Here is a 26,501-nt window from a genome sequence, read left to right as displayed (position 1 = left end):
TCTTCAAATCCTTTTAATAATAACCTTGAGTATCAGCGATAAACCAAAGTGATCCTGTTTCTTTGCAGCTAGCTGTAAATCCTGAACTCAAGGTGCCCGAGATCTCCTTCGACAATAATGCTGCTGTGTGTGAGCTTATCTATCGTGAAACTAATGCATGGATTGGCAACTGTTCTTTGACTCGTCCTTAATATGCAGAAGTACCTTCAAAGCAGTTTCTTGAGACTTCCTTAATCATACAATGGTAGCACACTAACTGGCTGTGTGAAAATTACTTATACAGTATACTGTGATGATCATTAAATATGAGATATAAAAAAGAACACAAACAAGCTCAGGTATCACACCAATTATCAGGCGATGATTACTTGTCAGTCTTTACGGAATTACATAGAGTGAATGCTAAACTTGTTACTATTTAAGTGCTCCTTACAGTGTCGCTGATGAAAGTTGTATTAATTTTATAAATTTATCTTAGTCTAGACCTATTTTCAAAAGAGTATTTAAAGTTTTTTTACAAAGACAAATACTCTTCTTTGAGAAAGTACTTAGATACAAATTTATATACTTAGTATTCTCTTCAAATATGATGCAAAGGTTAAAAAAATTTTGGCATACCCTATGTCCTGGGTGTTTACCCAGCCATTCAGATAGATTGACTGACAATGAATCTGAATACTACTAAAAAGCGATGCCCAGGCCTGGGTAGACTGGAATGAGGGAGCAATAAGGACTGGTGACTGCACTTATGGGTTTCCCATGAAGAAGAGTAATACTGCACCAATAAATAACTGATCAGGTATCAAGAGTCCTATTAACAGCATTGGATCAGACGGACTCTTGGATATGTATATTGTAGACATCAGTGCGATGTACAGATTCAAAGAGAAGCTATTTCCCTTAGATTGATGTACAGTATATCAAACAAAAATCACAAAAGTATACAACAAAGGACAGTTAGGATCTCACTCAGAATCACATTGGAAATGGAGCAACTAAGCAATAGGTTATAAGGGAATGCAAAGGATAAGTTTCTCTTGAAAAAGCAAAGACTCTCCAAGACTAATGCCAGAAATGAGAATGGAGAGTATGGCATGAAATTAGAAGCCCCTCCTTTCCTGTACCACTTCCATGTCATCTAGGTCTTCCTCTTTGCTTTCCTCTCAACATTTCCAAATTGTCCACTTCTTTTACCACCTCGATAAAGAAGCTGGCTAATGCTTACCCCGCAATTCAAAACTAAGAGTAAAACTCATGCAGTTGCTGGGAGGCTTCCACTATGGTTTTATTGGTTTCATCAGGAGAAAAGGATATCTCATGTTAAGAAATTTTATCAGAGTTGTCCAGGACCAAACATTCCTGAAGTTCGATGTAGTAGATCTAGCTTTATGGATAGTGCAATGCAAATTACTACAATCTCTTAAAACCATTTACACAAGACCCATGCAAATGAAATATACTGTATTACTGTATTTTGTATTTCCTTTCGCAGTAAAGATATGAAACTAGAAAATTTCATAAAATCAAATACAAAATCAAATTCAGAGAAAGTTCAGAGAAATCGTTTCATCAACTGTAAATGCTATAATTTACACTTTTCGTAATGACTGTAGTATTTTCTAACAATATAACAGTACATATTAGTTGTTTTATCTTCATACAAATTTCTAAGCATATCAGTTTTCGACATATTTGCTATGTAATAAGCAACTAGCATCAACAGTAGTAAACCTTAATCATTATGCATCGGGCATTATTTTCCTGCTAAACGTTCCACTATCATCATTTGTTAGTCAAGATTATCTGAGTTAACAGCACATACTAGTCGTCTTTTCTATACGTTAATGTCTAATCATAAGAGTTGTATTGAGTAATTTTGTTTCAGTCATAATGTCTATACTCAAAGTTGCATTTTATTAGTTTTTTGTTACCTTTCCCTTAAACATCTGTTGTCTACATTAAAGTGTACATACCTTATTAATGTAATTTATATTTGACTTTATTTGTATTAGCCTTGTAAAATATATTAAGTATGCTTATACATATAGTGTTGGCGATGTATGGAGAGAAATAGTATGCTAACTGACATTCGGTTCTGTACAACTGCAAATTCCTGTATAGCCTACCACTTAACATTGCTATAATATATCTTTACTAGAATCAAAATTACATTTCCTCGTAGTAATGCTATTAGAGAGAGAGAGAGAGAGAGAGAGAGAGAGAGAGAGAGAGAGAGAGAGAGAGAGAGAGAGAGAGAAGACACTCTTCAGGCTAGCCAAGAGACAGACATTTGTATGATTAACTTAGTTTGCATAATTGTGGAAGATTAAGTTATAACAGGGATTTTATCATATCCCATGCACCATAAAATTAATGCTGTAATAGTATATTGTTAATAAGCTTAAAATTATATTAGTCAGTAACCATAAAATTAATGCTGTAATATATTGTTAATAAGCTTAAAATTATATTAGTACAGTAACATATATGTTTGGGAAAAGAGAGAGAGAGAGAGAGAGAGAGAGAGAGAGAGACAGGGAGAGAAGGAGAGAGAGAGAGAGAGAGAGAGAGAGAGAGAATTTTTTTCTAGGCCGGTCATTTAAGTGTTTGAATTTTATTTCTATGACATGTTTTGATGCTGTAATGATAATTCTTTCAAGTGCCATACAACATACATAAAAACATAACACTGCTTTAACATTTCTTGAAAGGGCTGGCATAGACAGAAAATGTGATATGGTAGGCTAGGCTTATGCAAATCACCAAGTTAGACAAAACCACAGATAAAAATCAGAAAAATGCTTATGTGGTGAGGAGCAGACACCCTAACCAGGCCAAAAATACAGGTTTTATGGCTTCTCATTATCTGAAAACTGTGTGCATATCACAAACCTTCCCACTTTTGTTAAAAATAATGGTTACTTATGAGAGAGGACAAGTTACCTTAGCTCCTCAGCTGCTTATTTTTTCTGACTGAAAATCCCCTTCATGTTTGTTTTGGTAAGATTGTTTAGACTACAGCCCTGCCTTCCATTTTCTGTAAATGCTTCATACCTATGAAGAGATCATGTGAATTATTTTAGAGTTAGATTTTGCTATCAGTATCTGTTCATAATGGTACAGATATAATCCTCATAAGATTTGAGATATTAGGGGTGGCTGTTGACTGCGTTGTTATCAATGTGCTCAAAGTTAGGGAGAAATACGGTAGACAATTAATGGTAATGAATCACTTCTCTGCCCACCACTATTGGACCTATCAAGAATGTACAGTATTTATGTTAAGATTACCCGAGTCATGTCCTTTAAACAAAACAATTAAGTCTGCTTTGTACTGCCAGCAACCAGTATCACCACTGCAGAAAGTGATGTGCTTAAATAGCAAGGACTAACCTCTCCCAAAATTACCTTTGTGGCAGCATGACTGTTACAATGAGTCATTCTAGTCGAGTTGAATAACCAAGAACCCTTAGGGCTACAGTTATTGTTCTTGGGATATAGACAACCTCTCACCAGGAAGGTTGTTCATGCATTCTATAAAGAAATAATTCATAAATAGTACATAGTACTGGAAAACGTTTACTTCAACATCTAGTGGCTCTATATGCAGATTCAAGAAAACCACCTGAAGAGATACTGTTATTATTGTTGTTAGTCTCATGCTATAAATGCCATCATGTAAAAGATTCAATATAGTATGTATATTAAATTTTTGAAGCAATTGCATACTAATGGTCAGACTTTGCATTATAGTAAGCTTGCTTAATATTCTTTAGGTTGCAAGCAAGGACAGCATTTATTTGTAAAATTATTTGCCTCAAATATCAGCTCCATGGCTATCCAGAAGTCTTTCAGCCAGATATTTCCCTTTGTCAGTAAACTGAACATGTTGTCAAGAAGAAAACAAAATTTTTTGTCAGCACCACTTATGACTTGCTCCTTCAGCAACTTTGCTTGAACAACTTGAAGAGAATAATTTAAATGAAATTTGGTAATAGTTTAACAATAACAAGGGCAATGAAATAAACCAAATGATTAATTAGTAACACTGCAATGGTAATGTCAGTACTATTTGGAGTCACTGGAAGATTTAGGTGGCTTGTGGATTGTTGGTTAGTGTGTTCCTGAAACACTACATTATAAGTCTTTAGTTGATGTTACCATCAGTACCCTTCTTTAGCCCTTCTACTTGTATAGAAGTTGTAGGTGCCACAAATTGAAATATCAAAAGTAAACAGGTGATTATAAATACCTTTCACTGGTTGAGAAAATCATTTTACTAAATGCAAAACACCAAAATTATCTAAAAATATAGCATTTGATGGATATCATTCATTCACTTGTAACAATACAACAAAGATTATTATTTTACCAACTTGTGAATTAAAGTTGATGCTATCAAATGCAAAAAGATCTTCCCTAAAAAGAGAGATGATTTTAAATCAATCACCATAGTTAAGAGAAGTCATACTCAACAATGATCAACACTCTGTGTGTTTTCAATGCATAATAACAAGGCATTTAATAAAAAAAAAAAAAAAAAAAAAAAAAAAAAAAAAAAAAAAAAAAAACAAAAAAAAAAAAAAAAAAAAAAAAAAAAAAAAAAAAAAAAAAACAGTAAGAGGTTTACTTGTGATATGAGCAAATTTTTTTTTCATAAGACATGCAGTGATTCTAATGATGATTTCTAATAATTTCAGCTGGCAATTAATCCTGACTTTAAAGTCCCAGAGATGTCCTTTGACAACAATGCAGCATTGTGCGAGTTTATCTACTTCTCAAAGTGTCTGGCTTGGAAACTGCAGTCTGACTAGGCCATAATTAGTAAGATCTCAAAATTATCCTACTACTATATCATACCAAACAAAAAGGAATGCCATCCTCAATTCTTCCAAAGTGAAACACTTCAAGAAAAAAAATGTGTGAACATACATCAGGAACAGTGTCTCTTGAGCAGGTAGTTCTACGTGCATCAAAAGGGATTTTATTTTTTGTAAAAATGCTTAGATAGCAGTTGAATTACTGTTCATTGTATATATCCAGTGTGCACATAAAATTAAGGGTAAAATAATCTCTACATGATATGTTACAAGGATTTGGTACTCGAGGTTCTACCATAATTATATTTTTTCCTAAATAATATTTTACTGCTGGTCACCAAATGGCAATTAATATTTGTTCTGAATATAAACTTATGTAACAAAAATAATTTTGAACAGGGATATCAGGAAAATTCAGAAATTATCATATGAAAACATTTGTTTTGAATATAAGAATATTTTTGCAATAGGAATCTTCGGTTACTATATGATGTTGCATATAGAAAAAAAACTGAATTTTGAAGTAAAAAGATTTTCAAAAATTATATTTCTTGGGTTTTGGGAAATGAGGACTCATGGAAAATTAGAATTACAGCAGATGTTCAAAATTTTCAGAGGATATTTCATTATCAAATGTATTTCATGAAAACTTAGAACAGTTATTTTGATCAATGTCTGATAAACATGGTTACAATTGGCATATACATAGAAAGGGAATATATTATGAGGTATACGTATTGTGTACATCTCATTAAAACACCTGAAAATTATCTATGAACATTGATTACAAGTCAGAAATGTTTGCAGACTCTATACAGTAAGTTCTACATGCATTGTCTAGGTGATGATGCTCCATTCCATTTGCAAAACTGGAACTGTACTGCTTAGCAATGTGACACATTACCACTTTCATAACAATTAAGAACTTGTTTCAATAAAAACTTAACTTCCCAAATTGTTGATTACAGAAATCTAATGTCTAACTTGTTAAGTTTGAAGAGCCGTGGAATATTATTGTAGTTTTACCAAGGATACAAATAGGTTTATCATCACCGCAATAACAATATAATCTGTAAGATGAAATAGCTAACACTAACACTGCAGCTAGTCCATATCAGGGCATGATTTCATGCTCCTCATCACACTGCCATTTAATATAAGATACATTCATTCCATATTTTTTAAGCTTTAAAGCACTGTAAAATGAACAATCTTTCTTGTAAGACTCCAATATTCTTTGTTATTAAAGAAAATACTGAATTTCACTAAACAACCCATTACTACTGTACGTCTTTCTTTAACCTAATGTATATAAATTGTATTACAGAACTTTTTCTTTCAAAGTGCAACAAATTATGAACTTTACATATGTACTGAACCATAAATAACATGATCAGTGGAGAAATTACAATCATAGCAATGGCTCGCAATCTTTATAAGAAAATGTACTTTCGTCCAGAAAATCTAATACCAATTTAAGGCAGACTCCTTTCACTGGAAAAAAACAATTATCTGTATCATACTCAATGCTTTATATCATATATTCTTTTTAATCTTTTAAATTATATTAACCTAAAAAAAAGAAAAATGTCCATGAAACAATGATTCCCTACCCTAGGACAAATGAAAAAGTATTCATCTTTTCTTTACAATATATTAAAAATTACTTTAATATTTACTGACAATATAGGAAGCATAACAAATGTTAAACATTTAAAATCAACTAATTATGCACAATACACAAAATACACTGTATGAAGTTCTGACTAGCCAAACATTCTCAGTTAAATAGAGGAGTCAAAAAGTGCAAACTCCATGAAAACATTCTTGTATTAATATTCCATTGTCTCTCTTATGCTAACGAAGTGAATCAAGGTGAGACTGGATTTGCTCTAATTGGTCATAAAAGTCATATAACTGGTCCTGATTAAATTGCATCAAAACTTTCTCAGATGTTGTGGAACTGCTTTTGGTGGTTCCATCTCTGAAAATGAAACAGAGAGAGGATTAGATACTTTATTGATACAGTCATTAACAGCTCTTGGATGGAGTGTTTACAAATAATTGTATCAGGTGGCCAATATCACGCTGATCAGCATGGTAAAAAACAAAATTGAGAAAATGAGTACTATATGTATAAACATTAAAGTTTTGAAATATCCATGTTTATTCTATATACAGGCGGTCCCCGGGTTACGCTACGGGTCCGGCTTACGACGTTCCGAGGTACGACGCTTTTTCTTAAATATTCATTGAAAAATCGCCCTGGGTTATGACGCTTGTTCCGAGGTTACGACGCTGACGCTTCCGACGCTCCGAGTTTACGATGCTTTTAAAAAACACATACTATGATAAGATAAGAATCCTTTATAGTTTAGCAGTTTCTCTCTCTCTCTCTCTCTCTCTCTCTCTCTCTCTCTCTCTCTCTCTCTCTCTCTCTTTGTATTTTCCAATGAAAATAATCACTATAATTCTCTCTCTCTCTCTCTCTCTCTCTCTCTCTCTCTCTCTCTCTCTCTACTACAAAGATGTATGTTTTTTAGTATGATAAATAAATGATTTACTATTTTCAAATATTATATTAATTTATACAGCAATAATATCAATTCATTAAAGAAAATACCATAGTGAATTAGTAAGATTTTAGCTTATATTTAAAAAATTATGGAAGAATGAAGGAAATCCCAGTCTTCTTCAAGTAACTTCCAGTAACCTTTTTTCTCAAGATTCAGGTACTAAAACTGTCAGATATATCAAGTTCTGTGACAGCCAGGAGGGGGAAAATTTGGGGGAAGAGCTGCAGTGTTGCAATCACGTGGTCCTGACATTTTCCCCCCTCTATCTCTCTCTCTCTCTCTCTCATTTACTAAGACTCGAGATTTTTTATGTACTTGTACTATTGTTTTTAATACTTTCAAATAATAATAATAATAATAATAATAATATAACTGCTAATTATTACAAAATTCATATGTGATAGTATTTTAAAGAAACACAATACGTACTAATCTATCCATGTCACTTTTAATTAAGGTTAACTCTCTCTCTCTCTCTCTCTCTCTCTCTCTCTCTCTCTCTCTCTCTCTCTCTCTCTCTCTCTCTTTGCCACACAAGAAGCGTTATAAGTATTTTTTGAGAGAACAGAAGAGAGATAAACACACACACTCTTCTCTCTCTCTCTCTCTCTCTCTCTCTCTCTCTCTCTCTCAACTCTCTCTCTCTCTCTCTTTTACGAGATGAAAGAATTTTTATGGTACTAGTATGTAAAATGTTTATTGATAATTTCAGTTATTTAATAATAATAATAACAATAAAATCATTTAATTACAAAATTCATAATGGTCGTATTTTAAAGAGATGAAAATGACCTTTCCATTTCACTTGTAAGGATAATTCCTCTTTCTTACTGAGATGAGAGAATTTTTACGGTAGATGCACTGTGTTTATTATATTTTCAAATATAATAATAATAATAATAAGAAGTAGTAATAATACTATAACTAATTTCAAAAGAAAATTCTTTCCTTTGTCTTTTTCTGTATCAATTTCCCCACCTCAACTCGAGTGACACTCGAGCTTAACAATGACCATACAATGGTCCAACGAATTTAATGGTTTTATTTAATCTCTCTCTCTCTCTCTCTCTCTCTCTCTCTCTCTCTCTTACTGAGTTGAGATCATTTTCATGGACGTGTATGTAATAAGTTTATCATTAATATTTTCCAATAATAATACTATAAGTACAAAATTCATATCTGAGTATTTTAAATACAATAATCATTCCATTTCTCTCTTTTAAATACTGTAAGGACAACTCTCTCTCTCTCTCTCTCTCTCTCTCTCTCTCTCTCTCTCTCTCTCTCTCTCTCTCTCTCTCTCTCTCTCTCTCTCTCTCTCCACAAGATACTTGTCATACATTTGGTGTTTCTATTTCTTCCTTTTATCTCTCTCGCTCTCAGCAAAAGAATTGATAGACAGACAAACATAACTGCACAGTCCTCTCTTTCTCTCTTCTCTGGAGAAATATATGTATTTATAGGGAGGGGGAAAAAGTTGCCTACAGACATTCATTCAATCAATTGAAACCGTAAGGAGTTATTTCTCTCTCTCTCTCTCTCTCTCTTTTGTATTTTAATGAAAATATACAGTAATTTGTGAATACACAGGTGTTGCACATGAAAAAAAGTAAATTAGTGATAATTTTAGAGATACGGCCCTAAGAAAAATTGCAAATTAGTAGTGAAATTTTCCCTGTGGACATGTTTTCAAGAACGTCGTTCCGGCTTACGACGATTTTCGGGTTACGACGCGTCTGAAGAACGGAACCCCCGTCGTAACCCGGGGACCGCCTGTACAGAGATGGAGTATTCTGCCATTGATGAATATCACAAAAGTGAAATTATGGAAAAATCTTTGAATAAGTATCTGATATTTTTAAATATTTTGTTCATAAAAAATAAACAAACAATTAGTACTTATAAATATTCAACATTTGTGTCTTAGCAGACATTCCAGTCTTGACGTAAATGAAAACTGTCGGCAAGTGTCTCATGGCTCTGGAAATTCTAGGTGTCTATAGAAACCTTTTCATGTATGTACAGTGGACCCCCTGTATTCGCGTTCTCCAGATTCGCGGACTCACACATTCGCGGATTTCTCTCGGGAACGTTTCCCTGCATTATTCGCGGAAAATTCGTGCATACGCGGTATTTTTCTATGATAAATATCCACAAATTCCTGGTTTTTTTGATGAATTTCATCATAAAATGCACTTTTTGTGATAAAACTATTAAAAAAACCATGTAGGAAAATTTTTAGTGGGTTTTTCTTGAGTTTTAACTAAAAAAATAGGCTGTTTTTAGCATTTTTATAGGGGTTCCAAACATTCGCGGGTTCTAACTATTCACGGGGGGGTCTGGTACGCATCCCCCGCGAATACGGGGGGACCACTGTATATTGGACAATTGCCTGCAACACAAATGATGGGATAAAACCCCCTTATTTATATATGTGACCACATCCATGGCCTTAAAAGTCTCCCAGACTCAACAATCCTTTTGTCTAACACATGGGAAAAGTATAAATGTGCTACCTGGACCTACAGGTGTCCAACACTCACCATCTTGTCGTTTCCTGTAGTCTGTAGGCTGGGAGATTAATGGGACTGGGAGGTGGGAACTCACTATGAATGGTGCGATCATGGTGAGATAACTATTATAACATTGCAAATTTCAGAACTTTTCTTACTAAATTTATAAAACCACCTACCCAAGGGTTAATTGTACATGAGCAATAGGTTGTGCCTGCCGTGCAAGCGTAGATGATGCTGATTTGAGATGTAAGTCCCACGCAACATCTTCTAGCTGAAAAATAATTAATGAAAACGTTATGCAAAGTGTTAAAAGCAATCAGATGAGCACCTAAAAATCTATTTCATTTTTAAAGACAAAATTTCTAACAACCAAAAATTACACAAATCTCTTGAGCTTTCTTATAAATATCAAATGCCCTAGCAATAACATTTTCAACAAGACTAACTCTCTATGTACTAAAGAAAGCTGTTTCAAATGACATCAACCATACAGATTACACTGGTAACCCAAATCCAATGTAATATGTACAATAGTCGTTTCAAAGATACAGTCAATTTTAAATCACCCATTTTCACATTTTGGCAAAGGAAAGCACAGGTAGAGCTTTAAGGCTTGTAATTATAAAGGGACTATTTGTGGTTAGGGGAGTTCGACTGATGAAAATAGATATGAAATAATTTAAAAGTAATTCCAAAATATTAAATACTGTACTGTATTTATACATCTAGTCTTATACAAGTAGTATGCAGTTTATAATAAGTATATGTGCATTAATATGTTATTGTTAGTATACAATAAGGTTTTGTACATACTTACCTGGCAGATATATACTTAGCTATACGTCTCTGACGTCACGACAGAATTCAAAAACTCGCGGCACACGCGACAGGTAGGTCAGGTGATCTACCTTACCCGCCGCTGGTGGCGGATGTAAGAACCAATCTCCCTTTCCAGCCAGAATTTTTTCCTTCCACCGGTCTCCTGAGGGGAGGCTGGGCGGGCCATCAATCGTATATATCTGCCAGGTAAGTATGTACAAAACCTTATTGTATACTAACAATAACATTTTTGTTTACATGAACTTTCCTGTCAGATATATACTTAGCTGATTGACACCCTTGGTGGAGGGAAAGAGACAGCAATATAAATATGGAAAAAAGGGGAAAACAACACTAGTTGTAGGATTTGTAAAAACAACCTTGGTTCTTACCTGTTAGGCAGAAGACTTAGTAGTTACTGTCTATGAGTCGCGTTGCCTTAAGAGCTTCAGCGAGGGCGCCGTGACCTACAGCTGACAGACTCTTGGGTCTATCAAAGGGATTTGGTTGTCCGCTTACTTGATAGAATCCGAGCAGGGATCTGTCAACGGGGATTTCGCCCACTTATATGACAGAACCTAACCACTATCATTGCAAGGAGCTCAAACATACACCGATCACCTAACCAATCTAATCATTGTTAGCAACTACGAAATGAAAACATGCCTACCCGCATGTTCTTTCAAACAACCAAAAACTTACAACCTAACAAGGGGAAAAAATATATACTACTAAGGATATGTCTCAGCTCCCTGACCCAGCACCGAATCCGCCGATACGTACGGGCCTAACCCGAAGCACTTTTCATACGTAATTTTGACGTCTCTCAGATAGTGGTTTGCAAAGACTGAGTTGCAATGCCAGAATGTTGCCTTCATAATATTACTCAGGGATATGTTTTTTGTTAAAAGTCAATGACGTGGCAATAGCTCTTACCTCATGAGCTTTTACCTTAAGAACTTTGTATTGACTTTCCTCACATATCGCATGCGCTTCTTTCACCAGGCTTCTGATAAAGAAAGAAAGCGCATTCTTCGAAAGTGTCCTCCTTGGATCTCTTACAGAGCACCAAAGGTTGACATCATTGCCCTTAAGTTTTTTCTTTCTCTGTAGATAGAATTTCAAACTTCTTACTGGGCAAAGAGACCTCTCTGCTTCTCGCCTACTAATGCAGACAATCCTGTACTTCAAAGCTCCTAGGCAAGGATTTGAGGGGTTCTCGTTCTTGGCTAAGAACGAAGGAAGGAATGAACAGATAGCTGCATCTCCTCTGAATCCCACATTTCCTTCTAGTGCATGGAGTTCACTAACCCTTTTTGCGGAAGCCAATGCCATGAGGAAAATTGTCTTCTTCGTGAGGTCTCTGAACGATGCAGACTGAGGCGGTTCGAACTTATGGCTTGGACCTCAGGTAACGTAGCACTACATCCAGATTCCAACTCGGAACCCCTGGAGAAACCTTCTTGGATGTTTCAAACGATCTTATTAGATCATGAAGGTCCTTATCTTCTGAAATGTAAGTTTCTGTGCCTAAACACTGCAGATAGCATGCTACGATAGCCTTTAATGGTTGATACCGCCAATCCACTTTCTTCCCTAAGGAAAAGTAAGAAGTCTGCTATTTTGTGTCACAGAGGTACTGGTAAGAGGAAAAGTGATGGTTCCTACACCATCGCCGAAAGACTCCCACTTCGATTGGTATACTCTAAGGGTAGAAGGCCTTCTTGCTGCTGCGATAGCCGTTGCAAGACTCTTGCCGAAAAGCCTCTCGTTCTGACCAAACTTTTGACAGTCTGAAGCCAGTCAGATCTAGAGCGGGGAGGTTTTGTGATACCTCTCGAAGTGGGTTGTCTGAGCAGATCGATCCTCTGTGGTAATGTTCTCGGAAGGTCTACTAACCATTCCAGTACCTCTGTGAACCATACTTGTGCGGGCCAGAACGGGGCTACCAGCGTCATCCTTGTTTGCCTCCGATTCTGCAAATTTCTTTAGGAGTCTCTCCCAGTATCTTGAATGGAGGAAAAGCATACGTGTCTAGACCCTTCAATCTAGTAGGAACGCGTCTATCGACACTGCCCTCGGGTCCGATATCGGAGAGCAGTAGTTGGCTATCCTCATATTCTTGGCTGTGGCAAAGAGGTCTATATGAGGTTTGCCCCAAAAGCTTCCACAGCTCCTGGCAAACATCTTCGTGCAGAGTCCACTCTGCCGGCAGGACTTGATCTTCCTGCTTAGGAGGTCTGCTCTGACGTTCTTTTCTCCCTGTACGAACCTGGTAAGGAGACAAATCTTCCTTTTTTCTGCCCAAAGCAGAAGTTCTTTTGCTGTCTCGTACAGGGAGAAAGAGTGAGTCCCCCTTGCTTCCTGATGTAAGCAGGGCCGTGGTGTTGTCCGAGTTGATCTGAACTGTTGTAAGCTAGGACGTGGGGCTCGAAAGCTTTCAAAGCTAGCCAAAACCGCCATCAGCTCCTTCTTGTTGATGTGCCAGGTCACCTGTTCCTTGTTCCAGGTGCCTGACACTTCTCTTGAGCCGAGCGTCGCTCCCCAACCTGTTTCCGAGGCGTCGGAATACAACACTTGGTTGGGGTTCGGAATGTGAAGGGACATCCCTTCTGCAAAACTTTGAGAGGGGTTGGCCCACCAAGAGAGGTCCTTCTTGATTTCCTTTGAAATCTCGAAGGAGAACTCTAGGTTTTGTGAATGACACCTCCAGTTTCGATGGAGAGAAAGAACTGGAGAGGTTGAGGTGCAACCTTCCTAGAGAAAGGAATTGCTCCAACGAGGAGAGTGTCCCCAACAAACTCATCCACTCCCTCGCTGTGCATACTTCTTTCTCTAGGAAGGCTTTGACTTTCTCTGACCCTCGGGCTATCCTTTCTGGAGACGGAAAAGCCCGAAAATCCAGAGAAGCCATCCGAATCCCCAGATAGATACGATCTTGACTGGGGATCAACTGAGACTTTTGAAAGTTCACCAAAAGTCCCAGCGAACTTGCCATGAAAAGGGTCTTTTGTAGGTCCTCCAAACATCTTTCCTGAGACTTGGCTCTGATCAGCCAGTCGTCCAAGGGTTAAAAACAGGTACACTCTGACTCCCTCCAAATGTAGCCATCTTGCTACATTTTTCATTAGGCCTGTAAAGACCTGAGGGGCTGTTGAAAGGCCGAAGCACAAGGCCCTGAACTGGAATATCCTTCCTCCCATCATGAACCTGAGGTATTTCCTTGACGAAGGATGGATAGGCACATGGAAGTAAGCGTCCTGAAGATCTAGGGACACCATCCAGTCCCCTGGCCGAAGGGCCGCCAACACTGAGGATGTCGTCTCCATGGGCGAACTTCTCTTTTCTACAAAGAAATTCAGGGCGCTTACATCCAGAACCGGTCTCCATCCTCCTGAGGCTTTTGGAACTAGAAAAAAGGCGGTTGTAAAAGCCCGCTGAGCAAGGGTCGCTCACTAGCTCTATAGCCTCTTTCTCGAACATTAGTTCCACTGCTTGTGTTAAAGCAAGGCTCATGATGGGATCCCTGTACCTGGCCACCAACTCCCTTCCTCGGAGTCGTTGTCAACGGTGGTCTTTCCGTAAAAGGAATCAGATTATCTTTCCTTATTATAGAGAGGGACCAGTTGTTCCGCTCCTCTCTTTGTCCAGGCTTCCGAGAATCTTAGAAGTCTGGCACCTACTGGTGTTTGGAGGACTACTTCCCTACTTCTTAGCTCTGACAGAGCGTGAGAAGGATCTACCTCTCTTGAAAGTTCTATTACCTCTCGAGGTAGAGGCTCTAGAAGGGGGGGGGCCCCTCGAAAGGGCTCCTGTCTAGCTGGAGTCTCCTTCTTAGTCTTCGTCTGGAAGGAGGTCTTAGGCTTCCGTGCCGACTGTGCGAGCATGTCCTGAGTCGCCTTCGCAGAGATAGATCCTGAGATGTCCTGGATTATCTTCTTTGGAAAAAGCAGAGGCGAGAGCTGCGAATACAGGAGAGAGGCTCTTTGGGCATGCGAAACAGACTTCGTGAGAAAAGAGCAAAAGACTGATCTCTTCTTAAGGATCCCTGCTCCAAAGAGGGAGGCTATTTCGCTCGATCCATCTCTAACTGCTTTGTCAATGCACGTTAGAACACTGTTGAGATCTTCTGGCGAAATAGCATCCGGGTTCTGAGTCTTCTTAGCCAAGACCCCCAAAGACCAGTCAAGGAAGTTGAAGACTTCCAAGACTCTAAACATTCCCTTCAGCAGGTGGTCAAGCTCGTTCATAGCCCAGGTCGTTTTGGCCGACAAAAGAGCCGAGCGTCGTGCTGCATCCACCAGAGAAGAGAAGTCCGCATCCGCCGATGAAGGAAGACCCAGACCTAAGGGTTCTCCAGACTCGTACCAAAATCCGAGTCTGCCCGTAAGCTTGGAAGGAGGGTGAAAGAACACAGTTTTCCCTTTCTCTTCCTTAGAAAGCAGCCAATCACCAACACCTCTCAAAGCCTTCTTCATTGAGATGGTTGGCTTCATCCTCACACAAGAGGAAACTTTCGTCTTCTTTGAAGTCGAGAATAAAGAGAGAGGAGACGGAGGAGCGACGGGAGTAAGGGAGTCTCCAAACTCTTGAAGAAGTAGATCTGTAAGGATCTTGTAGGACGAAACTGACGAGTCCTTCACCAAATCCTCTTCTGAAGGTTCAACTTCATCCACTGAAGAACCCTCTGCTTCTTTACGAGTGCAGTTAGCCTTCTCTAAAGAAATGCGCCTGTCCAGAGAGTGTCTAGTAGTAGACTGGCGCCTATCAGGGGAAGCCAAAGTTTCTGGAGAGCTCCTCTCGAATGAGTCCTTCCTACTTGATGAGTGCGTGCTCTTTGCTCCTTAATCCTACTCCTAGAATTCCGGGCTTCCAAGGGGGAGCGCCTGCTAGGAGAGGAGAGCCTACTATGCTCAGGCGCTTCTCAGGATCCATGCGCCTGTTCAAAGGAGAGCGGCTGCCAGGCGAGCTGCGCCTACCATGAGGCGAACGCCTACTAGGCTCTTGGCGCCTACTTACAGGAGAGCGAAGGTCTGGAGGAGGTCGCTTCTAGGAGACCGGCGTCTACCATGCTCCACAAACTTCGCTCCCGACTTGTGTGTCTCTTCAAAAGGTAGTCTCCCAGAAGAGACATATCTTTCAGGCTCTACGCGCCTCTGTCCTGAATCGAGCGGCTAAAAAATTAGAGCCGCGCTTATCAGGAGAAAAGCGCCTATCAGGAGAAAAGCGCCTATCCTCCGCACCACGCTTGGGAGCGGGAGAGCGTCACTTGGGGAGTAGCGCCTACTAGGCTCAAGGAGCCTAACATAAGGCGAGATCCTGTCTCTTGATGAATCCATCAAAGAGTAGGCTCTCTTATCCGGAGAATGAAGGATCTTCGTAAAAGAGCGCGAGGACGAGGCTGTACGCCTGTCTTTAGACGAACGCCTACTAGTCGCTAGATCCCTTCCTACTGGAGAGATGTAGTCACCAGGAGAAAGCTTCTTGGGCGATTGATGCCTGGAAGACGACGAAGCGCCTGCTGAGGGAAGAGCGCCTCCTTCCATCCGCTGATAAAGGAGAGAGAACCGACTCTGACTGAGACGGTAAAAGACAGGTGAAGGAATCCTAGACTTCTTGACAGGGAGAGAGTACGTCTTTTCCGCCGCGTTCCTCCTGCCAAGGAGCCCGCCAGTGCCGAAAATCTGCGCTTGCAGTCCCGCAAGAATTCGAGCTGGAGATCTTGTAAAATCCTCCACCGGAGAAGAGGCTCGAAGCCTACTATGAGGCGAGAACTCTTGCTCCCTCCTGGGTTTCTTGATCTCTACTTCCGGCTCTTCTGGAAAAAACTTCCGGGCTGGAAGGAAAGGAGCCAGGCGCCTTCCAGGCTCTCTTCAGCGGTCGTGAAGAATCCGAGCGCTCCATCCTCTTCTAGGTGAAGGTGAGGAAGACGAAGAGAAGCATTGTCGCAATACCTCCTTCTTCGCGCGAACACGGGCAGCCTGGGTACGAGCATCAGGATCTACCGAGGGGACGCCTGATCGGTGGAGTTCTCCCTAACCTTCCTCCTGCGGCTTTTGACTTTCCTCCTCCACTGGGACTGGGAGTCTGGAAGAGGTCTAGGCCTGGAAGCATTAAGGTAGCCGATCAGACGCACCCTCCACTGCACTGGGTCACTGCACAATTCACCTTCACTACTCTTACCTTGCAACGAACGGATCTTCTTTTCCATGCTAAGGATCGTGGCTCTCATGGTTGCCACTTCCGTAGTCGTATCCTTAGGTTCGATGCAGGGCGCAGGAGCTGAAACTGGAGAAGGTTCTAATGCTACAACAGGATTTTCTTCTACCTCGCTAATACGAGACTTACTAGAACTTCTAGAAGAAGCCTTTCTCACCCTGTCTTTCTCTAACTTCCTCAAGTAGGAAGAAAGAGCCTTCCATTCACCCTCATCCAACTTCTCACATCATTACACGGGTTATCAAAAGAATATTCTTTACCTCTACATTTTAAAGCAAACTGTGTGAGGATCTACCGTAGCTTTCGGTAGTCTCACCTTGCATTCATCCATAGCACACACTCTAAACATAGAAGATTTCTTAACCTCTAACTCAGACATCGAAATCAAAGAAAAATCCAAATCAATATCCAAAAACAATCCACAAATGCGTATGCCAAGCCAACAAGATCAGGTACTTCACCGAAAGTCAGTCCAAATAAATCCACGGCAACGAGAAATGAATAAAGCTGTCAGGAGGTAACAACCACAGGTGTAGTCGTCACCGGCGACAGAAAAATTCTGGCTGGAAAGGGAGATTGGTTCTTACATCCGCCACCCAGCGGCGGGTAAGGTAGATCACCTGACCTACCTGTCGCGTGTGCCGCGAGTTTTTGAATTCTGTCGTGACGTCAGAGACGTTATAGCTAAGTATATATCTGACAGGAAAGTCATGTACAAAAGCATCATTTAAGCAACAAAATGTCCCTTTATGTATTTCATAAAACTGTAAAATAACTGTACACACAAAATTATTACACACTAAAGACAAATATGGATACAACATACCTGCTTTTCTGAGAGACACTGCTGTCGAAGCATGTCAACAATGGCTTTTGCGTTAGTGGACCACTGCTCAATAAAAATGTCTGTTTTATCTTGTGATATCCCAGCAGCCAAAAGGTGCTCCTTCAACAATGCTGGGCGTACCATCCCATGTGCTGCCTGCACATCATAACATAATTATTTAGAACTACAAAGGGAGATTAAAAGATATTTTTAAAATATATGAGCATATAAAAAGCTTTTATATTTCAAAGTTCATAAAAACCTGAAAATTATATTTTAAGAAATCAGATAGAGAGAGAAAAACACAAGAAATAGTACACTTAAGTTTAAAGTCACTCAAACAAAGCAAAATTACACAACGAAAGAGAAGTGTAATTAAGGCCTATTTTATGTTTTCTACAAAATGAAAAAGGTGACACAAAAATTTAATTAGGTACAAAAAAACTCTTATAATTAGGATTCTTTAATTATTCTTGTAAAAGTTTCTAACCTGTTGAATTATGTGTATTATCGTTTTAATCAGCAACTTAGTCTGGTCTTGAGTGATGACAAGTGATGCACTGAGCTTCTCCTCTTCTTCTTCCGTAAACACCTGTAAATGAAAACTGCCATGTACAAAAATATCATTTTCTGGAAACAAAATATAAATTTTCATGATAAAATTTATTATTTGGATACTTACCTACTGTTAAAGTTAGCGTATATCTCCACGCCGATAGGCGAGTCGGCATTCAAAACAAAAGAAAAAACGATTGCTTGGCTGACCTGGAAGACTGTCTAGTTCACCTGTTCTCCACCAAGTGTGTTCGAATGTTTTAGCTCTAGTCAGAATTCTCCTTACCGGTCCACTAAATGTGCGGAGGCTGGGTGGGGTCTACTTTAACAGTAGGTAAGTATCCAAATAATAAATTTTATCATGAAATTTATATTATTTGAGATGAATCTTACCTACTGTTAAAGTTAGCTGATTCCCACATTGAGATAAAGGATGGTGGGTAGTGCAGCTAGACAAATTCCTCTCAGCCAAGCGAGCTAAGAGTTTCTTGTATGAAACTCAAAACATTCTTACCTGATCAGGAATCCTTCCTGGATAATACTGCAGCCAGGAGGTGGATTCCCTTTAGGGTGCAAGGCTCTCATGTGTGTGCAGTCCAGAGCAGCCTTGTGGAGAAAACCCCTTCATTTTCAGTCAGAATGAATAGAAGTGGCGTGATGGGACCCCTGTGCCTGGGTTCGAAAGCCCCCAAAATTGACAGTCAAATACAAAGTAAATACCTATGATACAAAGGTACACTCCTGTACAACAAATGTACCTTCATGCTCCCAAAAAACCAGCACCCAGGATTAAAATAAAAGAGCCTAAATGATTGCTCTTTCTTTCGGTTCAGGAAAAGACTTTACCCGCTATATTACAAGAGGGTTAAGGGCTTTACAGTTTTCAAAAGCAATTTCTACATCTTTAAGATAATGAGCAGCAAAAACCGAATTATAATTCCACTGAGCTGCATTAATTACATCCATGGCTCCTTTCTCTAGCATGGAAGAGACTTGCTCCCACAGAGCCTTTTTCTTCACTAAATCATTGTAATTTGCCCCCAGGGCTCTCGGAGATGTTGTGAGAGGAGGTTTCTTTAAGAAGGGAATTTTGTACCCTTCCCAAGCTACGTTGACGGCCCAGGGATCTGCTTTCAAGTTCTGCCAAACTTCCCAAAATTCTTGAAGTCTGGCTCCTACTGCTGTCTGGAGGACTGAGTTCTCATTGTTTAGAGGTAGTTTTGGCTCCTCTTTTCGTTGGTACTCTCTTGCCTCTAAAGGCGGGTCGTGCAAACGTTCTGCCTCGAAAGGGCTGTTGAGAAGGCCTTGTTTGAGGGCTAAATTCTTTTGGAGTTTTCTTCACCAACTTGGAAGGTAAAAACTTCCTTACCGATGAAGAGAGCAAATCTTGAGTGGCCTTCTGCGAAAGCTGCCAGAGCTATATCCTTAATAACCTCTGACGGAAACAGCTGGTTAGAAAGGGGTGAGAACATCAATTCTGATTTCTGTGCGTTGGACAAAAACCGCCTTTAGAAGCGAATGAGCACAAAAGCGACCTCTTTTTCAAAACTCCTGCTGCGAACAATGAAGCCAGCTCATTTGCTCCATCTCTGAGAGCCTTGTCCATGCAGGACATAATGCTTTAGCCACTTCCATATCCTGTTCCTTTTCATCTTCTAAGGAATTCGCCAACGCTCCCAATGACCAATCTAGAAAATTGAAGACTTCGAAAGTCCTAAAAATTCCCTTAAAAAGAGATGTTCAAACTCGGACGAAGTCCACCAGACCTTGGCCGAATGCAACGCCTGTCTGCGCGAACTGTCCACTATACTGGAGAATCCCCCTGGGAGGAGGCAGGTACTCCCAGGCCAAGACTTTCTCCAGTAGCGTACCATACCCCAGACTTAGATGCTAACTTGGCTGGGGAAAAGCGAAAGAGGATTTCCCCGTCTCCTTTCTTGTCCTTCAGCCAGTTATTCACTCGTTGTAACGCCTTCTTGGCCGAAATCGACAGAGTCATCTTGAGAAAAGATGACTTCTTAGGAGTCTTAGTCTTAGAAAACTGAGACAGGGGAGATACAGGAGCCTCTCCTTCGAAAATAGACAGCAGACGTGAAGTAAGGATCTTATAATCCGAAGACAGTTCGACATCTTCTCTTCAACAAAATCCACTTCTTCTTCTGCTGAAGAAATGTCTTGCAGATCACTATCGTTGTGACGCTTTGCTGATGGATTAACGTCCTGCCGCCTGCGTCCTGTCACCAACGAAGTCTCTGCGTCCTTGCCGTCTGTGTTCTACAACCGTAGAAGAATCGATGTGCTGCCGCTTGCGTCCTGCGTCCATCGTAAACACGTCTGCTTCCTGCCGCCTGCGTCCTGCATCCACCAGCGGCTCCGCGTCCTGACGTTTGCGTCTGTTTCTTCCGAAACAATCTTCTTCTTCCTGCGTCCTGGAACACTACGCGATCGCCCGTCTTTGTAGCGCCCGTGCGTCCTAAATCCTCGACACGCAAACATTTGTCGTCCGTCTTCTTGGAAGACTTAACGGGAAGGAACTCGTCCTTACGCCTTGCAGGTCCTTGCAAAGGAGCGTCCCATGAATCGACGAGAACTGCAAGCTTCGACTGCATTTCTCTTAAGAAATCCTTCGTACTATCTTCCTGACGAACAGCCGTAGTAGGAGGAGGAAGACGAGAAGGACTAGGACGCAAAGGAGAACGATCTTGAACTCTACCCGAAGGAGAGAGAAGAGGAGATGAAAAGCAAGAGGGCTGGGGGGAGTCTCTTGACGAAATCCAGGAACGTACGGGCTGTACCGAGACTTCTTCCGATCGCACAATTTTCTTCCTCTTGGTCGGAACCACGTCCTCGTCCGAGGAAGACAAAACCTCCGGGCTGCTCCAAGCTTCACGATCTTGAGCACGTCGATCATGAGTAGTCGATGTTCCTTAACGTCCTCTTGAGGGGGCGAGACATACCGAGTACCGATGTTCGCGCTCTGATGTCGAACCATCAGAGGACGCAACACTTCCCAGTTACGCCTTTCTGCGGCGAACTGCAAACAGCCTGGGATCTTACAACAGGACTGTCCGAAGGAGCCGTCCTGACCGTGGGAAAACCTCTCTCGCCTCCCTTCGACTGTCGACATGCCTTCTCCCTTGGGTCTGGGAGCTTGACATCAAACGCACTCACTTTATCCGTAAGGCGCTGTATTTGGTCTCCCATGGACGCAAGGGCAGCGAAAACCTTTACAATCTGTGTATCGTTCGTGCCCTCCGATACAGCAGCGGGCGCAGGAGATACCTGGGGAGAAGGAACTACCAAACTCTACGTTAGAAGGAGCTGGAGAGGAAACACATTCACTCCTTTTACTAGAACGTATTCGACCTCTCACTACGAGAAACAGATCTCCTTACACGATCTTTCTCAAGTCTTTCAACATATTTCATAAATATCTTCCACTCCTTCTCTGACAAATTCTACACTCAACACCTACTCTCCCAGTACACACATTCTCTCTACACTTCTTGCAAATGGTATGAGGGTCGACCGAAGCCTTCGGCAACCTTACCTTACACCCCTCTTTCACACAAACTCTAAACATACTACCAGTGTCAGACATCTTCCAAGAACAATCCAAAGTGAATGCCAAGCTAACGTTTCCAAGTACAATACCAAAAAATCCATGAAAAGTCAGCAACGAGAAGAAAATCCTAGCAGGGAACCACCAACAATGTTGCCGGTTCGGCTGGCAGAAAAAATCTGGTTCAAGTGGGAACGGTTCCTGGCGCTAGCGCCACGGTAACGGGGTGGTGGTATCCTGAACTACTAATAGGTTACTAGTGTTTGCCGCGAGATTTGAAATTTCTGCCAGGTGGAACAGTGGAACAGAATATAGCTATATATATACCTGCCAGGTAGGTGTCATACATTAAAAAGACGGTTGTAAAACCCAGGCGAGTTTCCTGACACCTGCTCTATCGCTTTCTTCTTTAGTAATGATACCACCTCTTTCTGATGTACAAGAAATTTTCCCTGCTGATGACGATAAGCTGGAAGAGCAATTGGAGACGACGACAGAGGAGGAGGAGGAGACAGAAAAGGAATTTTGTAGCCTTCCTTCAGTACCTCCACCACCCAAGGTTCTGCTCCTAAGTCTCTGTAAACATGCCAGAAGATCTGCAGTCGACCTCCTACTAGAACCTGAGGGCATAAAGATTCATTTCTTTCTAAAAAACTTAGCAGTTTTGTTTTTATTGGAGCCTGGTAAGGACCTATGAAAGGGCTTAGTAGCTGAAGACTGTTCATGAGATGAGGAAGGACGAATTTTTGCCAGAGGGCCAGATGGCAAAGAAGGAGCAGGTCTTTTGTTCCCCACTTTAAAAGATTGTCTGATAAATTCCCTATTTTCCTGTAAGGAAATATCCTCCCTTATTGCCTTAAATAGAGATGGATTCAGAAGGCGGGTCCACCGGGGAACCCAAAACTGCAGCCATCTTCTAAGAAGGAGAGACCTTGGTCGAAAGATAAGAGCACAATGGTTCTCTTTTCTTCAAGATCGAATTAGTGAAAGCATGAGAACATTCGCCTGCTGCGCCTGAAATAGCCTTATCCAGGCAAGAGAAAAAATCTAAAGACTCTTCCCAAGTTTTGATACCTGCTGGCGGCAGAAAGTCTTTAAGCTGATGCAGAGAAGCAGCAATAGTACTTAGCAAAAATTCTACAAAAGACAAAACCTCAATACTTCTAAACAAAGACTTGGACAAAGCCTCTGCCTCTGTATTAGACCAAAGCACCTTACCTGTCTCAAAAGTGCGTCTTTTCATAGGATCGAGACACGCAAGGAAATCAGCATCATCGACCGAGGACGGTTTCAGCTTTAACAACGAGCCTGTGTCGTAATAACTGATTCTACGCGATTTCAAAAAGCCTGGAATACTAGAGCTGACAAGACTTACCAGAAGCTTTGTGCGCCAGAAGACGAGATATTTCGTCAAAACGTCCTCTAATTGAAGGTGAAAGCTTAGGTTTCTTCAAAGACTTAATGGGAGTTGAAATGCTGGAAGACAATAACGACCTAGTCTCTACAAAATCTTTTTCCTCCACCAAATGAGGGTAAAGAGAAGCGCAACGCTCCAGTAAGCGCTGAAAGACCGAAGGAGACTTCCGACTCGAGCTCTTCTTCCGCCAGTTGCGGATTTGAGACAACAGCAGCCGACTCCTTGCGAAAAAAATTTGGTTCGATAGGTGAAGAGCCTCCGGGAGAAGTAGTCTGCAGCTGTCTACTAGCGTCGACACCAGTCGGCCAAGCCGAAGCAGAGGGGATACTCATCGGCAAAGAAAATGGGACTTGTAAGAGAGTCGGAGAAGATTCGTCGACACTGAACTGTACCACTTCGTCCAAATGTGTCTCAAGCGGCTTGGGAACGATCCCCGACGACACATCTTTAGAGAGTAAAGCAGTTAGAATAGCATCTAATTTGGAAACCACAGCAGAATTTGTAACCATAGAAGGAAGAGAAAGAGAGACAGCAGAGTCCACCTGAGACTCCAACAGTAGAAGACCTAGAAATAGCAGAGAAAGATTTAGAATGAGACGTAGAAGCAGACGAAATAGGTTCAACAATTGATTGAGTCAATGTAAAAGAATTAGAACAACCCGCTACGGCCATATCATTATTAAAAAACTCTATATCTAAATTCTTACTCTTGTAGGTTCTAGAAACCTCATTGCTAGCTCTAGATGAAGGCTAGGTTGAAATATTGAGCGAAGACTTACGCCTACCAAAATGATCTTTTGGCGAACGCGTTAAGCATGACTGTGCGTGAGAGCGTGAAAAGGGAGAGGTAGGAGTCGGAGGGCACAGAACCCCATCGCCCCGAGAACTGACCCGGTTCCCTGGCAGCGGACTTTTCCAACTGTCACAGAGCAGTCCTAGGCTTGGGCTACATACGGGTGAGGGCACCGACACCTTACCTCTACAAGGAGAACGCGAAAAAGAACGTTCACTATGGAGGGACTCGGAATGGTTTGTTATCACAAAATTCAGTTAAACTTTTAACGGAATCTAAAATCAGACTTACATCCTGTTCAAGTTTCCCGATACGCTTTTCCTGAACCGAAAGGGGAGTGGAAGTCGGAGCTACAGAGGAAATGCTAGAACTATCATTATCAGTATTAGGCCTAGTATAGGAAAAAACCGTAGTTTGAGTAGGGGTAACAGCAGACGAAGGCTCAACAGGAATGGGAGAAAAGGTAGCTTTATGCCCTGACCTAATCAACTGCTTCCGCAGTCTATCTGCTTCCCTTCTTTTCCTATTTCTAATACTTTTGAGCATAATATCCTTAGGCCAATCCTTGCATTCCTCACACCTAATCTCTAGATCAAACTCTGTACCCCTGCAGCTGGTACAAACATTATGTTGATCTATCTCAAATTTAGGCATTCTTGTTATACAATAATCATTCCTACATAACCTGATATTGGTTGACTTGCTTCCGGTGGAAGACATCCTAAGATGATTAAATTTACAATACCGTGATAGAAGAAAAACAGCCAAGATTCACCAAATACCAACATACACCTATACCTAATGGCGGCAAGGAGAATTCTGACTAGAGCTAAAACATTCGAACACACCTGGTGGAGAACAGGTGAACTAGACAGTCTTCCGGGTCAGCCAAGCGATCGTTTTTTCTATTGTTTTGAATGCCGACCCGCCTATCAACATGGAGATATGAGCTAACTTTAACAGTAGTTAAGATTCATCTCAAATAATTAAATTTTGTATACAAAACTTACAAAACTTATTCCTTATAATTAGCATCTTTCCTGTGCCATGGCTAGTCCCATAAATACTTTGGCCAGGATCAATCAGAATCCTTCTTTGTATCATCCAATTCATTAAATGCAAGACATCAGCAGTTGCTCTGAGGCAAGAACTTGCATGACAGGGGACATTATGTCAAGCTCCACAACCCTGTCATAAACTATGACCCCACAGCAAATGGAAACATTGTTCAATGATGGCTGACAAAAAAATGACTTGTTAACAATAAATGAATATATAACTGTTATAATTTTAAATCCCACAAACTAGCCAAGGTCCAAGACCACAACAGCATCAGAGATGGCTTAACCTGACAATGGTCGATAGAAAAAGTAGGGCTGACTACCACGTGAGTGAGTGGGACTCATATCCCTTGCCTACTTGCCAATACTGTAGTATACTAACTTTTTACTAAGTTTTGAGAATTAGCCACCCTTCAACAAAGTATTCATACTCCTAATAAGTACAAATGTATGCATTCAATTGGAAACTTACAGCAGAGGAGACTACGGGTTCCTGTACTAAAATAAATCAACAATCATATTTATTCTATCTTATTTGTCTTAATTAATGATTCAAACCAATGTTTTTTACCATAAATAGATTATATTGCACATAGAAGATATGTCATTCATTTGAAAATGCAGAGAATACAAGTAGTATTACAAAGTATAAGTATCACTCTCATCTACTGACCTGAGAACGGTTTGAAATGAGAGCTGTGCATATTCGAATCAGAAGACCATTAATTTTTCCTGAATCTGTATTATTCATTAGAGCTATCCCTTCCTGAAGTCTGAAAAATATAAGATTCAGTTAAGACCTTAAGTGTTTACAACTAACCAACTGCACACCATACATTCATCTACTGAGTTTAAGCTAAAAACTTAATAGTATCTTATAACTTACATATCACTAGAGAATTACATGTTATGGGACATGGATTACTATTAAATGTTTAATAAGAAAAATGTGCATTATTCACAGCAAGACAGACAACAAACTGAAATATCATCTAGGTATATACCACCTTATATTGGTTGGTAAGACATGGGCAGCAATATGTATCCCAGGTAATAGCTTTATCCTATCCAATATCCCATATACAGCCATAATAACCAAACAATTTTACATTAAACACAAAATACTCCCTCTCACAGATTACATTTCCTTTTTTCCTAGATATACAAACCTGCCTGGAAATTATTTTTAAGGCCTTGTAACATGGTGATAAAGTGGTTAGGTGAGCATAGTTCTTGGGTAGGCAAAAACACAAAAGCAAAATAAAATGGCACTAACCTCACTGATAGCTCTCATTCAGAATAAATAAAGTTTAAGCAATGTTTTCAGACTGTATTAT

At 40.3% G+C, this 26,501-nt stretch overlaps 2 protein-coding genes across 3 annotated transcripts in view; one reads left to right on the top strand and one right to left on the bottom strand.

Moving 5' to 3' along the window:
• LOC135198556 (lysyl oxidase homolog 2-like) overlaps nt 1-6,104 on the top strand; it is a 30,308-nt gene extending 24,204 nt beyond the window's left edge. The window contains exon 9 of one of the 2 annotated variants that reach the window (XM_064226254.1): nt 4,701-6,104. In XM_064226254.1, the coding sequence (XP_064082324.1) occupies nt 4,701-4,814 (114 nt within the window). In that variant the 3' untranslated portion in view covers nt 4,815-6,104. Of the gene's footprint in view, nt 1-68; nt 2,412-4,700 lie in introns of those variants that run through there. The other variant, XM_064226252.1, reaches the window with a different exon arrangement.
• Nucleotides 6,105-6,454: 350 nt separating this feature from the next.
• The window catches only part of LOC135198558 (COMM domain-containing protein 10-like), a 22,352-nt gene continuing 2,305 nt past the window's right edge, over nt 6,455-26,501 (bottom strand). The window contains exons 2-6 of the mRNA XM_064226256.1: nt 25,838-25,937; nt 18,267-18,368; nt 17,777-17,932; nt 10,089-10,183; nt 6,455-6,804 (exon numbers count right to left, since the gene is read on the bottom strand). Coding sequence (XP_064082326.1) covers nt 6,678-6,804; nt 10,089-10,183; nt 17,777-17,932; nt 18,267-18,368; nt 25,838-25,937 — 580 coding nt within the window. The 3' untranslated portion in view covers nt 6,455-6,677. The remainder of the gene's footprint in view (nt 6,805-10,088; nt 10,184-17,776; nt 17,933-18,266; nt 18,369-25,837; nt 25,938-26,501) is intronic.

Source organism: Macrobrachium nipponense, chromosome 22, assembly GCF_015104395.2.
Source record: "Macrobrachium nipponense isolate FS-2020 chromosome 22, ASM1510439v2, whole genome shotgun sequence".
NCBI lineage: Eukaryota > Metazoa > Arthropoda > Malacostraca > Decapoda > Palaemonidae > Macrobrachium > Macrobrachium nipponense.
The sequence above is the reverse complement of the archived record's forward strand: the minus strand, read 5'-3'. Positions and strand labels throughout refer to the sequence as shown.